At 47.7% G+C, this 17,702-nt stretch overlaps 1 protein-coding gene across 1 annotated transcript in view; it reads right to left on the reverse strand.

The window, feature by feature from the left end:
• LOC119965888 (collagen alpha-6(VI) chain-like) overlaps positions 1-17,702 on the reverse strand; it is a 204,048-nt gene that overhangs the window by 146,631 nt on the left and 39,715 nt on the right. The window contains exons 7-9 of the mRNA XM_038796853.1: positions 16,592-17,176; positions 11,852-12,424; positions 997-1,352 (exon numbers count right to left, since the gene is read on the reverse strand). Of these exons, the coding sequence (XP_038652781.1) occupies positions 997-1,352; positions 11,852-12,424; positions 16,592-17,176 (1,514 nt within the window). The remainder of the gene's footprint in view (positions 1-996; positions 1,353-11,851; positions 12,425-16,591; positions 17,177-17,702) is intronic.

Raw genomic sequence — 17,702 nt, forward strand, 5'->3', positions numbered from 1 at the left:
GAGAACAGAACTGTGCAATGGGAACATGGGACCCATGAAGTAGGATCCCACCTTGCCTGACACGAACAGGATGAGGCCCTCATCAGATTTAGAACTGTGATTCTGCAATTGCCATCTCTAATCTGTTTCTCTCATTCTCTCTTCACATTCTTTCCAACTCCCTCAGACACTTAACTGCTACCCTATATTCACAAACAAATCACCTGATTGATAATCTTCGCATTGCAAAAAAACGACAAGTTCAGATAAGAGCACATCCCATGAGTTTTAGGATGTTTTTCCACAAGTAACTCACTTAGATTTATGGACTAAACATGCAGAATTCATAAGACATTTATGGCCTATGGCTCACAGCTTGAATAACTATAGACTGGGTGGGGGGCAGGGGGGAGTAGGAGCCTTAAAACCATGGAACAAATATGATTATTTCATTTATAACCCACAATATCTGGCTTTCCCTGCAGCACTCAAACAACAATTGTGACCTTGAGGCACTCGGGGTAATTACAGTTTCTGACTATCACCCAGCTGAGGGCAGTTAAGGTAAAAGAGACACAACAAACTTTGGTCCACTGGTCTGTAGAATAGAATGGTAAACAATGCATTTGCAAGTTGGATCAGTCAGGGAAGCCATCTGAATGTAGCTCGATTGCTACATCATGAACAAAATTGCCATGTCGCAGGCAACACATGCAAAACCCAAACCACTACAGTGTTTTCAAGCAGTCACATGTGTCACTCCATGCCTTTTACATAGAATCAGCAGAATTCTCCATTGGCGGGATCTTCCCGTCCGCCGGTAGTGCATCCACACCTGCAGATTTTCCAACGGCGTGAGATGGCCACAATGGGAAATCCCATTGGCCGGCAGCGGGAACCGGGCACGCCGCGCCGGAAATCACGGTTAGCAGACAGGAGAACCCCGCCCAATATGCTGGAAAGGTTTAAGATTAATAGATTTAAAAGTGTTGCACATGCAGTTAAAAATATCCTTACCTTTGCCGTTGCTTCTGAACCACTGAATACGTCGGGAAATGATTTTAAATTTGCAGCACTCAGATCAATTTTGGCATCTGTTTGAATTGCTAATAGTTTATTTGTAATATCTGAGTTGTATTCTTCAAATTCAGTTTCAAAGATAGACTGGCCAGTGCTGCTTTTTACATGAAAACCCACTCTGATATTTAGCTTGGCAGCAGATGCACAGCTGATGTTATGTATGGTAGCAATTTCGTGAAATATCGAATGAAGCTTTGCCTGTAACTTTGGCTGGCTAGCAAATATGTTCCTTGATCCGGTCCTTCTTGAGATATCAAATCCCACAGCAATGTCGACCGTACACGCTGGATCCTCTAAAGTATGAACAATCCAAAGTCAGTATTTTTTTCACATTTTGTACGGTAAATGTCAAAGTGAATAACTTGTTTTTAATTTTTCCTTTGCAAAGTGAAAGGAAGAAATAAGAAACAGGAAAATCAGAAATGGTAGGGTCAATTTGCAAGTGTTGGTAGAGAGAATTTTAGCTAAATTGACAGACAGATGGGAATGGAATGGTGAAGCACGATACACAAAGGATTGGGAGAGATGGTGAGGTTGGGAGGGGAGAGGTGGTGGAGCAGGGTGGGGGCACGGATGGACTACTGCAGATGCAGCCACAGGGTCTATCAGGTGCCACAATGGCCTGTTTAAAAGGGTCACCTTGCTGCTTCAGGACTTTGTCCCAGCTGTAATAAAAAAACAGCCCTCAACACTCATTTGAAAAATGAAAATGAACCCCCCCCCCCACCATACACTTCCATGCCACCTCAAGAAGCATGGTCAAATGAAATAAAATAAAGTTCTTGCTATCTATATAGCAGACTTGCCATTTCATGCCCCTGCCTACCCTCATGGCCCATCAAACCATGCGTGCCAACTTTTGCTTCGTGACCCATTCCCATGGTCCTTCATAGCTTCTATGCTTACCTATGTCCCTATATTCACAACCCATGGTCCTTTATAGACCTTATGCCTACTTCATGCCATTCATGCATATCCGTGTCCGCCCCACCCACCACCTTTTGATCTTACAAGCTTCATGCCAACTAAGGAACCATGTAAAAAGTTCTCACTATCTATATAGCAGACTTACTTTTTAAAAACGTGCTGATGCATAAAACAATTCAAAACATTCCTTCAACTACTTAATTTTTTTAAAAACAAGCATTGCCTCAAAGTATTAAATACCTTATCAAATCACACATTTGCATGCATAACTCCACATCAAAGACAAACTACTTGGTGCTGTCAATAAACTACCCCCCCCCCCACCCCAACACCCCCACATCTACTGTCATAATGTGATAGTAGATAGTGGAAGCAGTTATGCAGTCCTTCTCCTAAAATGATCACCCTCAGGCTTATGTCAATAGAAAGTGAAATTGCAGGTTCTGATTTATTTTAAACTGCAAACTTATTTTCCACAAAACTTTAAACGGTGAGAGATTTAAATGCCTTGACGGCTTGACAGTTTCACTGAGTTTATCCATTTTTTATGCACAATCATGTCAACCTTTAACAATCCCAAAAGGGTAATGTACCTTTCCCAAAGAGCAACTGACCTTGCCCAAAGGGGCACTTTACCTCTCCTGAAGGGGTACCTTCACCTCTCCAAAAAGGTACTCCACCTCTCCAAATAACTCCAGCAGCTTTAGGCCTTTTGCTCTAAAGCCCACAAATGATGTTTTGGACATCCCACTGATAGAAATTACACCTGTTTGAAAGCAATTGCAATTTTCACTGTACAGTTTCCTCTGAAAACCACAGATGTGCAATCTACAATCCACACTATCTTCCACCCACGCAATCTCAAACTGAAGTTAAAGAACCTCCTTCCCTCACCAAGGATATCAAGGATCCCCTCATCAATGATCGCTCGCATCAACTCCCTCCCCCTCCAAAGGATTTCTGGCAACTTTCCCCACTCTCTCCCAAGGATCACTGGCAACATCCCCCCCCCTCCCCCCCCCCCCCCCCCAAGGATTGCTGGAATCAACTTCCCACCTGCCCCCACCACAGAATCGCTGGCATCTGGGCATTGGGGCTATCCCAATGGGTCTCCCCATGGGACTAACCCTGGCTTTTCTTCCTTCAGGTTCCGCCCAGTTCAGACTCGGTCCCTTTGCAGGGCCATGTACCTGACCTTCCAAGGGACACAATAGCCTCTGAGAACCCCGGCAAGCCCCAGGTGTGCATTCGAGGAAGCTGTCAAGTGGGCCACAGAGCTCTTTCATAATGGAATGTGAAAAAAACCATTGTAAAAAGGCTGTTCAGCCAGGCCCCAGGTGTGCATTCGAGGAAGCTCTTGAGAGTTAATGTGGTGTGAAATTCAATGCAAACAAACAATCTCTATAAGTCCTATGAAGTAGACAGCAGCTGGCTAACCCGCAGAGACTCGTAGAAGTCAATAGAGTGTGGAATGCAAAGGAGGAATTCTGCAACAGTGAAGCTTCAAGGGGAGTGAAATGCTTCAACAAGAGACTAGCTGCAGAATGGCTTTATCTTATGAAAAAATTTTAGGGCAGACAGGATGCAGCTGCCTGAAAGAAAGCAGTCTTCAAGACTTCACAGACCCAACACAACCCCTGCCCCAGGGAGACCGCCGACCTGGCAACCTCCAGCATAGCCCAAGCCCCTGGACCCCCAGCTCGGTTGAAGGACACCCTACGGCATCTGGCCAATGGCTGATGTGCATTTGTGCTCCGCGGAGGCAAGTGGAGAAGGTACTCACCTCCTTCCTCCCTCTCAGAGTCCATTGTAATTGGCCCACGCTTGTCAGAACCAATAGTAATTGGTGCCCAGTTACCACCTCGCTGGTGGCCAGGACGATTCCGTGAGGATGGGACACCTGACTTTAACATTGTTGATGAGATTGAAATGCATTCAAATGCATTTAAGTCAGCTTCCGATTGGTGCCAGAGGGGAGGTTCCGGGAAATCTCAAACCATTATGTACCTTTGTGAATCCCGTTATAGCCTCATGCCGGATTTTCCCATCACAGTGGGATTTGCACCTGGCGTATCACAACCAGAAAATCACCCCCGAAGCTAGTGTTTCTAATCCATATAACTTTCTTCAGAGCTGAAGCGAGGGTGAAAAATTATGGATTTTGTACTGTTTGAGACAGGTGGAGGAGAGTGGAAGATCTGTGATCGGTGGGATATACGAGGGTTTGGACAAAGTTATCATGAGGACAACACAAAGGGAGTGTTAGTGATGGTGTTAAAGATTATAGAGGGTACTGATACTGTCATAAAGGTAAAACAACACATTGTGTTCATCCCAGAATAAGGGTCAGAGTTCTGTGAAAGCAAAATTTAAGAACAAGTGGCGGATAGTCCTGTGGGAGGTTGGGGCAAAAAAACGTGATTGAAAGAGGAGTCAAGATGGAGCAGAGTTTATAATCTGAAAGTGTTAAACTAAATGTCGAGTCCAGAAGACTGTGAAGTGTCTAATTGGAAGATTAGATTCTGTTCCTCCTGTTTGTAGTGGGCTTCACTGGAAATCTGCAGCAGACTTACGGCAAACATGTGGGCGTGAGAGCAAGATGCTGAGCTGAAATGGCAAGTGAGAGGATGTACGGGGCGATGGTTGCGGGCTGAGCAAAGGTGTTCCACAATGCAGTGACCCAGTCTGTGTTTCGCCTTCCCAGTGTGGAGGAGGCCACATTGGGAGCTGTAAATGCAATAGACCAAGTTGAAAGAAGTGCAAATGAAATGCTACTTCTTTTTTGGGGCCTTGAATGGTGATGAGGGAAGAAGTAAAGGATGTTGCACGTCCTGAGATTGCATTGCTAGATACTGTGGGAAGGGGTTGATCAGTTGGGTGTGATGGAGGAGTGTACCAGGGCACCATAGAGGTCCCTGTGGAACGCTGACATGGGGAGGTGAGAGGAAGATATGTTTGGTGGTGGCAACATGCTGGAGATGGTGGAAAAGGTGGAGGAATGATCCTGTGAATGCGGTGGCTGATGGGATGAAAAGTGAGGACAAAGTGAAACCTATCATGGTTTTGGGAGGGAGGGGAAAGAGTGAGGGCAGCGGTGTGGGAGGTGGGTGGGACAGGTTGAACAACTAGTTAAACACAGCGGAGGAGAATCCTCAGTTCAAGAAAAATAGGAAGGCATGTCAGATGCACCATTTTGGAAGGTAGCATGATTGGAGCAGATGTGACAGAGGCAAAGAAACTGGGAGAATGGGATGAAGTCCTTACAGGAAGCGGGGGCAGGACACTGGGACAGACAGACAAGTGGAACTGAGAGCACAACCAGATCGGCAAAGATCACACAGAACAGTGCCACATGTTTCTAGGGATAAATGCTTCTCCTGCTCCTGAGCACAAGTTCATATGAGATGAGGTCTCTGACTCTTTCTATCTCAATTACCCCTTAGTCTCCAAAAATGTGCAGGTTAGGTGGGGATACGGCATGGGAATAGGCCTAGATGGATGTTCTTTTGGAGGGCCGTTGCAGATTCGATGGGCTGAATGACCTCCTTCTGCACTGTCGGGGTTCCATGCTTCTCTGTTCTAATCAAAATGGTGGGCTTTTCACAGAGCTCGTTTTCAGAAGAGACTGCCCACAAACTCTTTTCAGGGGCAGTGTACTGAGTCCCATCTGCAGCCATCAGCCCCCACTACCTCTCCCTCCTCACTGCCACAATGAATATTAGCCTATCTGGGATACTTACACCCTATTCGGGAGTTATACTGACTGCATTCATGACTTGCGGTGAAGATTCATGGCACAATGAGGATGCTGGGACATATGGGAATGGGATCTCACAGTGGTGGATTCCTCAGTGTTCTGGGCAGCCTGTGGGGTGAGCGAGGATGGGTTAAAACACCTTTCGCTGAACATGGGATTATAAGATATCTATTGTGGGATTGGTTTCAGGCCTAAAATATCTCCACAGATGAACTGGATTATTCAATGTGTGAAAGCCTCTCAGCTATGTGATGGTCTGGATGTTCAACAGAGGTGATTTTGGTAGGTCTAACATAGAGGGGAAATATACCGTAAGTGGTAAAACTCTTAGGAATATAGACAATCAGAGAGATCTAGGCATGAAGGTCCACAGATCTTTGAAGGTGGCAACATAAGTGGACAAGGTAGTCAAGAAAGCATACGGAATGTGATGTGTGATCAATAACTACAGAAACGAAGGAGTAGTCCGAATTGAAGGCTTTAGTCTACAAGATGTTTCCCCAGCAGCTCGAGTACAAAAAGAAGGATGGCTGCTGGGAAACACAGGTTCTTATACACTGCCTCATTGGGCGGAGCTACCTTACGTCTTGACCAATGAAAAGGCAAACACTTGGGCCAATGAGCAGCGAGCCTTCTCCACCAATGGTAGCTCACATCCCCAGGTACCGTAGTACCTCTAGTCATACTACCACAGAATGCTTGCCTTCATTGGATGAGGCATTGAGTATAAAAACTGGCAAGTCATGCTACAGTTGTATAGAACCTTGGTAAGGCTGCATTTGGAATATTGCGCACAATTCTGGTTGTCACACTACTAGAAGGATGTGGAGGCTTTGGAGATGATGCAGAGGAGGTTTACCAGGATGCTGTCTCGTCTGGAGGGTGTTAGATATGTGAAGAGGCTGAATAGACACAAACTGTTTTTCTTAGAAAGACAGAGGTTGAGGGGTGACCTGATGGAGGTACAAGATTATGAGGGACATGGATAGAGTGGATGGGCAGGCACACTTTCCCAAGGTGGAAAGGTCAGTCACCAGGGGGCATAGGTTTAAGGTCCGTGGGGCAAAGTTTAAAGGGGATGTGAGAGGCAGGTTTTTTAGGCAGAGGAGAGTGAGTGCCTGGAACGCATTATCAGGGGAGGTTGTGGAAGCAAATACATTAACGGCGTTCAAAAGGCATCTTGGCAAACACATGGATAGGACGGGTATAGAGGGATACGGCACAAGGAAGTGCTGAGGGTTTTGGCAAAGGTTGGTATCATGACCAGTACAGGCTTGGAAGGCTGAACGGCCCGTTCCTGTGCTGTATTGTTCTTTGTTCTTGAACTGCAGAATTTCATATTGTGATGCAGTCCCACATTTCTGTTTAAGTAGGATAGCTCCAGGACTTTGATCATCTATGTTGAAGGAATGGCAATAACCGTCCAAGTCAGTATTCTATGGACGCGATTCCCGGAACAATTTCTAAGTGTGGGAACGAACGGAAATTGCCATGAGCTTCCTGGTGCCCGGCCCAGCGAGGCTAGCAATGCTATTCAATGTTAATTGGTCCACCTAATGAGGCCTCACGGGCTTCTCGCCACAAATGAAGGGTTGCCAGCTGATTCACCGGGACCGCAATCGTTAGCCCCTTGTTAGCAAGGTCGAGTTGCACTTAAGCAGCACTTTCTCAGCCAACCCCCGCCAGCTCGTAACAATGGCACCAAGGAGACCAGCCCCAAGATTCAGGGAGGCTGATCTGGGCCGGCTGCTAGACGCAGTGGAGGCCAGGAGGGTTGTCCTCTTCCCCTGAAGGCTAAGGAGGGTCAACCATAGGGCAGCTAGTGCTGCCTGGGATGAGGTGGCAGCAGCTGTGAACTCAGGGAGTGTGACCAGGAGGACTGGCCTTCAGTGCCGAAAAAGGTCAACGACCTACACCGGGGGGCACAAATGAGTAGACACCATCGCCCCCTCCCAAGGGATCATCCACCCTCCAAATCCCCATGCAACCGCCAACCCTCGCTCCACCCATATCCCCATTCAACCCCCCCCAACCCTACCTTCACATCCCCCGGCCCCCCAAACACTGAGAACCATGCGTGTGGCTAACAATGCCCTCTCTGTGTCTCTTCAGGAAAAATCCTTCCACAACCATTGGGAGAGAGCCCAGACTGGCGGTGGGCTGCCAGACTTGAGAATCCTCACCTCCAAAGAATGGGCCCTGGAGGTGACCGGTGTGGCCGAGGACAGGGCGGTCACCAACGCAGAGGCTGGCGGACGCCGCAGAGGTGAGGAACCACCGTGCTCCACCCACAAGACCTGTCAAACGTAAGTAGTGATTGCCTTCCTGACTGACTGACCCATCCCTCCTACTGACCACATGTCCATTCTCCCGCAGGTCCTCCAGCCAATGGCGCTGGCCCCTATCCCAGACGGCCCCCTCTCGAGCCTCCCAGGAGAACACCTCAGAGGAGAGATCCAAAAATGCAACCATGGCCACGTCACAGCTGTCATCCCCACCCTCCACCAGCGCAGAGACACACACCTAGGAGGGAAATGTTAGTGGACAGGCTTCGGGGGCGCAATCTAGTGAGCACTGCACTGCTGATGATGCACATCAGGTGGAGGCAGGAACCCCCAGGGGAGACAGCAGTCAGAGGGCTGCTGGATCCCAGGACCCAACTGGGTCCCAGCCGGGCAGCACGGTGGCACAGTGGTTAGCATTGCTGCCTACGGCGCTGAGGACCCGGGTTCGAATCCCGGCCCTGGGTCACTGTCTGTGTGGAGTTTGCACATTCTCCCCGTGTTTGCGTGGGTTTCACCCCCACAACCCAAAGATGTGCAGGATAGGTAGATTGGCCACTCTAAATTGCCCCTTAATTGGAAAAAAATAATTGGGTACTCTAAATTTATTTTTAAAAAATTTTAAAAACTGGGTCCCAGCCTGATGCTAAGACTGTGGTACAGAGGTACCTGGAGCTGATAGAGATGATAGGGAGGAGCTGGGACATTCAGATGGAGATGTCCAGCAGATCCATAGCTGATTGGAGGAGTCCCAGAGGCCACGGGCGCAGGAGAGGTCGCTGGCAATGCGTGACACCGAGGCCAACACTGCTAGGGTGACGACCGCAGTTGAAAGTCTGGTACACGACAGCGGCACCATGATTGAAGGGCTCCAAGGCGTCGCGCAGTCGGTGACGGCCATGGCTGAGGGTCTCGGCAGAATGTCCACATCTCTAGGGGATGTGACCCAGTATCAGGCTGACCTTGATGAAGTTCTGCGGGACATGGCCCGCTCTCAGATGGGCATGGCTGAGGCCCTGTGGAGCTTGTCCCAGTCGCAGGTGGGAATTTCTGAGGCACTGCAGAGCGTGGTCCAATCACTGAGGAGCATTGCCGAGGGCGTCAACACAAGGTGCGGAGCATGGGGAAACCACCAGGGCTGGCAGAGCCAGATGATGCAAGGGCAGTCGGGGCTTGGACCAGCTGCCCCTCCATCCCAAGGTGAACTCCTGAGCCCTATGGGCACTGACTGGGAGGACGGGGTGCTGGGTGCCAACCTGGACCCGTCCCATGGAGGGCGAGTGGCGACGCTCGCCACCAGCTCCCCCAAGTTCCACCACTCTGATGAGTGGTCCTAGAGGCTGCTTCTCGAAGTCAGCACACGGGACAAGGCGTTGGCACGCCTGTGCATGTGCTGCCGACAGCTGAGGCAGGCTCCTCCAGCCTCAAAACCCTCAGAGGACGCTCGCCAGCGACATCGAATGCCATGGGACATGGTAAGCAGCTGGCTGCCTCCACCTCCTGAAGTCCATCCTGGGGACACACCTAGACATAATGGTCGAGCTCGGAGGGCCAAGCGTATTGTGGATCACTGAGGGCACCGGGGAAGGGGGGGGCTAGGTAGGGGGTTGGGAATTGTAAACTATACTAAACACCTTTGTTCACAACCATTATGAGGCCTCTGTCACTTTGTTCCATAATGCGGACTGACCTTTGATCCCTTGGCACATTTATCCGGGCATCTCCCCTCCCCGTGGCACCTACCCACACTCCGGCCGTGGACATGTCCCTGAAGCTGTGTGCCATCCCCCGGGTGTTCGGATGTTGACTGCTGCGTGCGAGGTGTTGCCTCCCACAGTGTTCAAGCACAGTGTTCAGGCATCAAGGTGTGATTGAGATTCTAGGCAATGACTCCCATATGCTACATAGTTTGCCCACCCAAGGGAATCCACTTGGGGCGTTCATCTAACCACAATTGCCAACTCCCTATTAGTGAGAGCCTTCATCTGCACGGCCAGAGGCCTCGGCAGTCGGTGGGGGTCATGGGTGGTCAGCGGGGCAGATGGGCAAGAACAAGGGTTGCCCCTGGAATGGGTAAATTATTCTGGGTTTGGCATGGTGGTGCCGAGAGTGGTTGCCCCGCAGTTGCCCCTCCCCAATCCCATGGCGGCCCACCCTTACGGAGAATCCCCACCCCCAGCCAAAGGTCCCCCACACCCCGCCGAGCACTGGGGTGGCAAGTCCAGCACCCCCGGGGTATTTGCCTGTGAGCAGATATGGCTTCTCACCTCCTCGGTTCCCCACAGAAGTCCATCTGCCAGGTTCACGTTTTTCAAAAGGAGTACTAATCGGTGCCCGCGTGGGAACCTGATGTGGGGGGGGGGGAGGGAGAGGGGGGGCTGAATGACAGGAGGCCATTGGACATGGGGTGGCTCTCGTTAATTGTATGGAAATTGGGCTTAAGTGGTGATAATTGGTTTCTCGCCACGCTACGGCAAGATCTCAATTTCGCCTACGGGAGAAGGCGGGTTGCATCGCAAATTGTTTGGCACCTGGCACGGTTCTCATTTTTGGTGTTTTCCACTATTCTCTGACCTCATTTCGCTGAGCCTTTGGGAACTTGCTGGTATTCTAATACACGGAACGAGTTCAAATCTTGCAATGAAAAATGCTATTTAAGAAATAAATCTTGCTTTGCTCCCTGACCTTTGAGAACCCCCTACAGGATAAGAAATAATTCATCTCAGCTCCCGTACTAAACTAAGCAAGCCATGGAAATAATGGAATGGAGTGAGTTATTGAAGTGTGCTGTGTCTCAACATGCCACTCCAACACTACGGTAGAGCCCAGGGTTGTATCACCGAGCAGCTATTTCCCAGTTGTAGTGGAATTTTACCATTTTGATTAGGAACCGTAAGGAAGCTGAACCCTCCTCACGTCAGCCACTCGCCCCCACTGTTAGAGGTCTGGTGGCAGGTCACCACTTCAGTTGAGGATAGTGGGTGGAGCAGGAAAGACAATTAGGGGAAAGGGAAAAAAAACATGCGTCACTTTACTGCTCCCGATTGGCAGCTCCATCACTATGAAGAACTTTGTGTTACTGCCATGCCTCACACAATTTAGTTAACCTTTGCATTTTCATAAGACCTTAACGGAGTGAAACAACATTAGCAGCAATGGAAGTTAAAAGAATTTGAACAATTTTTCGAAGACACTTAAGAAGGAACCACTGGTTTTCCAATTTTAAATTTAAAAGCCTGGCTTGTTATTTACTGACTGTGACATAGTTATTTATGGGGTGACATAGTCCCAGTTATTTACTGGAGATATGCTTACCAGATCCTGCCTGGAACCTGCCCCTAAAATTGGTTGCTTGTTAAAGCCTGAGAGTGGAGGCAGCCCATATGCCGCCAATAAAATCGATAAAGCACTTCTTAAAATTATAAACATTTTTCCTGGGAACTGTTCAAGGCAGCACTCTGAACACAACCACAAATCCTGACTATCCTCTCACTGAAGACTTGCATCCAATGCTTTCATGAATCAGATTCTTGGATATATTTTCACCAACATTTTTATCTCTTGTGCATGCTTCTAATAGTCACTCACTCACATATGAACAGAATATTCACCATTGACTGAGACAGCACCCAGGAAATGAGGTGGGGAAAGGTCCATAGGGTGCTCCTTCTGCCCCAACTGCTAAAGAAAAAAAGAGTGGAGAGGCAAAAACATCTAAGCCAGTATATGGCTTGATGTATGATTTTGTTCAACAGTTGTCAGAGTTGTGGCGCAGAGAGCCAAGCAGTCTTTTAGAAGGTTACATCATTGTTAAAAATTCACTTACCTTTTGGAAGAGGAGGTGGAATGCAAATGACACGAACAATTCTTCTTTTAACTTTGGCTAAATCCTTAATATCTTTAATAAAAAGTTTTCTCCCCGGTGATCTAGTGATTTGCAGAAGTTCGCTACTTTTTATATGTTTGATACCCAATGCAAATATTTGAATCCTCTGTTTACCCAACTCAGCAGCCGCTGAAACCACACTGTCAACAGATGACCCGCTTGGAATCACTAAAAGATACTGGGGCACCTTTTCATTTCTTCGGCTTCCATCTAAACGCTGGAAGAGTTTATTCACAAATGTTAGTGCCGCTCCAGTGGCAGTTTCTCCTTTCAGCTGGGTGACAGTTTCAATGTTTTTTCCAAGCATTTCATGTGAATCAGACGCAGACAAGTTGAATTCAACACGTTGCGTTTTGCCGTACTGGACCAAGGCAAATTGGAAGTGATCTGGACCAACATTAAACAACTTGACAAAATCTATCAAGCCTTCCTTCATCAACTGGAATTCGCTGTCTTTTACTACTCCCGAGCCATCCAGGAGGAAAACAATATCCGCTTTCTGAAGTCTGCATTCTGCACAAAAATTCAAAGAGCATTTAGAGCAAGGCCAGATGGTGTGATCGAAAAACCATCAACAAATGTACAGCAACAATATTAAAGCATTTCGAGAGTACAGATTAATACTTCAAACATCCATAAATTGCCATATTGTAGAGGGTCCGAAGAAAATCATGAACCTATATTATTATTTGGGCATCAGAAATTCTGTGAATTTTTAGGATTGAGTAAAACTCGTGTCCTGGGGCTGGATTTTCAAAAGGCTGCGAGATTGCACCCTTTGTGGGTGTGAATTGAAAATTACGGTCGCAAATGTCGGCCGCAATTCTCCAGTCGTTGTGATCCATTTTTCCCGCCTGCAGGTTTCCCGACAGAATGGGGTTTTTATAATGGAAAATCCCATTGACAAGTGGCGGGGAGATAGAGTATATATATAATATACATATATATATATATATATATATATAATACATTTACACACAGTGCCCTGTCCTTTTCAGACAGACGAACTACATCCATGCGTTGAACATTTTTTTCAACTAAACTTGGAGACAACCATTCTTTGGTTCATTCTCCAAGGTAATGCCTTGACCCGTCAGAGTTGACTCTGGGTTTGAATTTTAAAAAGTGCTTGGCAGGTACTAATAAAGCTTGTGTAAGGTAATTTGTGTACAGTAAATGGCACTTTGCATCACACTGTAGCCTGAAAAGAATGCTAACCCCTTGTACTTGCTCCATCTCCTTGTCCCTGATAACAGCAAATTTGATGAAGCTCTCTCTCTGCTCAGAAAACCTATGTGATGTATGTTAATTGCAGGATGTGGCTTACACTATACTTGCAGTGGCAAAATGGAAGGGACCGAACACATGGAAGATGGTCACCTTGACATAGTAAATGTCCTGCTCTGAGGTTGGATCTGTGGCTGCCGCAGCTGGCAGGTTATAGTCACAACCACATGTTCTGCTAAGTGGTAGACATTGTGAGCTTGGAATGTGATGTCGGAGGAATCCTGGTGAGATGCTACAGTGCATTTTGTACCTGGTGTACATTGTCAGGAATTCTCCATCTGTTCACTGGTTATGCCAGCAGAGCACCCCAGCCCGTCGGTTTCCCGACGGCTTGGGGTGACTTCAATGAGAACCCGGAATCCCGCTATTAATGAATGGTGCCACCGAGAAACACGTGGCTAGGAGGCCGGAGGATCCATCCCATTGTTACTACTGTGCATTGATGGTGGAGAGGGTGAATGTTTAAGGTGGTGGATGGGGCATCAATCAAGCGGCTGCTTTGGCCTGGATGGTGTCGAGCTTCTTGAGTGTTGTTGGAGCTGCACTCATCCAGGCAAGTGGGGAGTATTTATTCATGTTCCTGACTTGTGCCTTGTAGATAGTGCACAGGCCTTGGGGAGTCAAGAGCTGAGTTACCCGCCACAGGGTTCCCAGCCTCTGATGAAGAGATAACTGATGGCCTCTACCTTGCTAGCACTGCCGCTTGGACATTTGGAGGTAGTTCAACCTTGCTGGTAGACCATCTTCTGGGGATAGTGTCTTCTGCGTGACGCATGTTAGTATGTCAATCTGTGCTATTGCATGTTGGTCTGCCCTGAAGCTGGCTGGGATTATGCTGATATGCTAACACGCGTACCTGGACCTCACTCCCTCCAAGCTGGCTTGCCTCAGTGGGGATCATGAGGCCTTGGTGTATGAAGTTAATAAAAGTTAGTCTCTCACTGATTCCCAGGCCTCCTACCAGGATGTCCCCACAAAGCCTGAGTCCTTTGCTGTGAATAAGTGTCACTGTGCCTATGTGACCCTCATAGCAAGCTCCCACAGTCCTGGAAATGTGCTTCCTCCTTCTGTAAAAGTCTGTCAGTGTATTCTGTGGGTAACCCCTCTGCCACTGCACACTTTTTTTCCCATTGGCTTCCTGAAAGTTTGAATAAATTGAATGCATTTCAAGTAACCTGCTGTGAAACTAACCATAATGTTTTTGAATATCTAGCCATGATTGACAGCTCCTGACCACATAAAAGCAGTACTTTCAGCTGGGACAAAGAGGAAGTGAAAGCACTTAACTCCTAGATATTTATAAACATTGTGGTTAAGTTCAAAGCAGGGTACTTGAGATGCATTATTCAAGTATGAAGGGCAATGAAAATAAATAATCCACACAGGGCTTTTGGATGCTATTACTCTGTCAATTACAGCCTTCAAAAAACCATTTCTCTTTGAAAGTGACTAGAAGCCTTGCAGATGAAATAATCTGAGGGAGATCGAAGCCTTTTGATGTAGTTTTGGCTGAATATGACGTAAAAGCTGCTGCTTTCTACACATCTGTCTGAGTAGCACGTGGAAGAAACAGTTAACTGAAAGAGTGATTTTTCACTGTTTCTGCTTGGACTACTCTTTAGCTTCCAGACAGGGTGACTGATGAGAGGGTTATCTGATATGGGGGGTCTCTGATGGGATGTCTCTGATATGGAGGGTCACTGATAGTGGATCTCTGATGGGGGCTTCTGATGGGGGTCTCTGATGGAGGTCTGGTGGGGGGCTCTAGTGGCAGGTCTCTGATATTGGGAATCTCTGATATGGTGGGTCTCTGATGGGGGCCTCTGATGCGGCTCTAATTGGGGTTCGAGTGGGGGGGGTCTGTCAGGGGTATGGTGGGCGGTCTGTCAGAGAACTGGGGATGGTTGGATGGGTGCTTTAATTGGAGGTCTGATGGGGATCTCTGATAAGGGTCTCTGAAGGGGGTTTGATGGGGGCGTCCGGTTGGGGTGTCTGGTGGTGGCTTATGGAGGGCCTGATGGAGGGGCTGAGGAGGACTGATGGGGGTCTCTGATGGAGGGGTTCTGATGGGGTTGTCTGGTGTGGCGGTCCTGCCAGGAGCGCAAATCAGCGGGAGACCAAAAAATTGTAACGGCACTGATCCAATGTCTAGCCCGACACAAGATTTTCCACCGAATCAGGAACTCCACTCCCACGGTGTGAGGTGGAGAATCCTACCCACAGTGACAGTAATCTAGCTTAATAATAATCTTTATTAGTGTCACAAGTAGGCTTACATTAACACTGTAATGCAGTTACTGTGAGAATCCCCTAGTCGCCACACTCCGGTGCCTGTTCGGCTATACTGAGGGAGAATTCAGAATGCCTAAATTACCTAACAGCATGGCCGCGATTCTCTGATAGGCCCGACGCCGTCGTGAAACCTGGAGAGGCTCACAACGGCGTCGGAATTCGGCCCCTATTCTCCCCTCCCCGGGGGGATAGGTGGGCCATTTCGGGCAAGTCGGCCACGGGGCCTTGACGCTGGCGTCAAGTCCCGGCGCACCAAAAATGATGTGGCTGACTCGCCTAATGACGTCAGCCGCGCATGCGCGGTTGCCAACTTTCCCCTCAGCCGCCCCGCAAAACGTGGCGGCTTGATCTTGCTGGGCGGCGAAGGGGAAATAGTGCGTCCGATTTGGATGCCAGTCCGACGATCGGTGGGCACCGATCACGGGCCTGTCCCCTCCCGAGCACAGTCGTGGTGCTCTTGCCCCCTAGAAGCCCCAAACAGGCATCTGCCGTCCATTTCACGATGGCAGCGACCAGGTGTGGTTGCCGCCGTCGTGAAACGGTCGTGAACGGCCGGCCGCTCGGCCCATCGGGGTCGGAGAATCGCTGGTCGCCGTGAAAAACGGGGGCCCCGCGATTCTCCGCGGGTTTTGCGCCACGCCATTTTGGGGAGGGGTGGGAGAATAGCGGGAGGTGCGGGAGCTCACCTCCCGCTATTCTCCCACCCATCGTGGGAGCGGAGAATCGCGCCCCACATCTTTCGGGACTTGTGGAAGGAAACCAGAGCACCCGGAGGAAACCCACGCAGACACGGGGATAACATCTTAAATGTCATAAAATCATTGCACTTTTAAAAAATCATGAGGGCTGGTCTTCCTTCCAGCAAATTGAATTTTACCTATAATTTTTTATTTTTGCATTTAATGCAGATTTTCATATTTCCTAAAACAGAAGTTTCACAGAATCTGTGCATCAGCCTATTTTCCATTAAAATTTACATTGACATTGAACTTTCAGCAGCACTTTAACCGGGAATAGCTTTACAAAGGTAGGGATATGGTTCTATGGTTTCTGGACAGATATTTCTTTTGGTATAATTTCTTTGCTGAAACAGCTACACACCTGGTTTCGTTTCAGTACACAGCAACTGAGAAATGGTCTTGGATAAAGTGTTCAAATAATTAAAATCCGCAGAAGCATAGTAATTGGCTTCGGATTTTGTAATCTTCACAAGTTCTGGTTTGTTGGCACCTTTTACTGCCATGGCGTAGACATCAACACCGTCGTTTCTCAAGGCTTCAGCTATGGGTGATATGTCTTTTGAATCTGTGGCTGGTCCATTAGTAATGAGAATAACAAACTGTGGCACTTGGAGTTTGGTTTGCAGTCGACCACCTTTCTCTGTAGTTAGAAGTTTCTGTGCCTGTTTCAGAGCCTTTGCTGTGAACCGAGATCCACGTGTTGTCTTCTGAAGCCCAAGAACCACATTTCTCATTTGAGTTTTGCTTGTGAATTGATCAAGCTGGAATATTGTCTGCGGATTATTCCCATACACGATAGCACCAAATCGAACGTTATCCATGTCAACTTCAGAACGGTTCACCATTACCATTATAAAATCCTTCATACTCTGAAACTGGACTGCAGTTATGCTGTCTGAACCGTCCATGACGAATACAATGTCTGCAACTTCTATTCTCTTGCATTCTGTTGAAAAATAGTCAACAATAAATAATCAAGCAAAGGCAAGTAGAAACGAAAAGAGGAGTAAAATTCTGGACACCGTAAATAAAAATGCATTGATAAAATATATAGTAGATCTGACAGTATCTGAAAACAGAGATGACAACGTAATGCTTCAGGTGTAGATTAAAAACTGGAAGTAAAATAAGTGTCTTTCATGGGTGTGACAAAACAGACAGCAGAAAGGAACAACATCTAATAGTCAAGGTTTAAGTATAGGATTTTGACCGCAAAGAAGTTAATGGACGTACGAGTACGAATAATAGACTTTTAAATCCACTGATTCTTTGTAAGATTTATTTCTTGACTCTTGATATTTACATATTGTTCTTCCCTCCCTCTTAGTTATCTTATTTGATTAAGGGATTTCTCATTCAGTCCGACAAAGGATCTGAAATATTAAGTTAACTTTTCCTTTCACGGAAGGTATACAATTCTGGACATTATACCGAAGGGGATGTATTGGCTTCAAAGAGCATGCACGGTGATG

This window comes from Scyliorhinus canicula, chromosome 5, assembly GCF_902713615.1.
Source record: "Scyliorhinus canicula chromosome 5, sScyCan1.1, whole genome shotgun sequence".
NCBI lineage: Eukaryota > Metazoa > Chordata > Chondrichthyes > Carcharhiniformes > Scyliorhinidae > Scyliorhinus > Scyliorhinus canicula.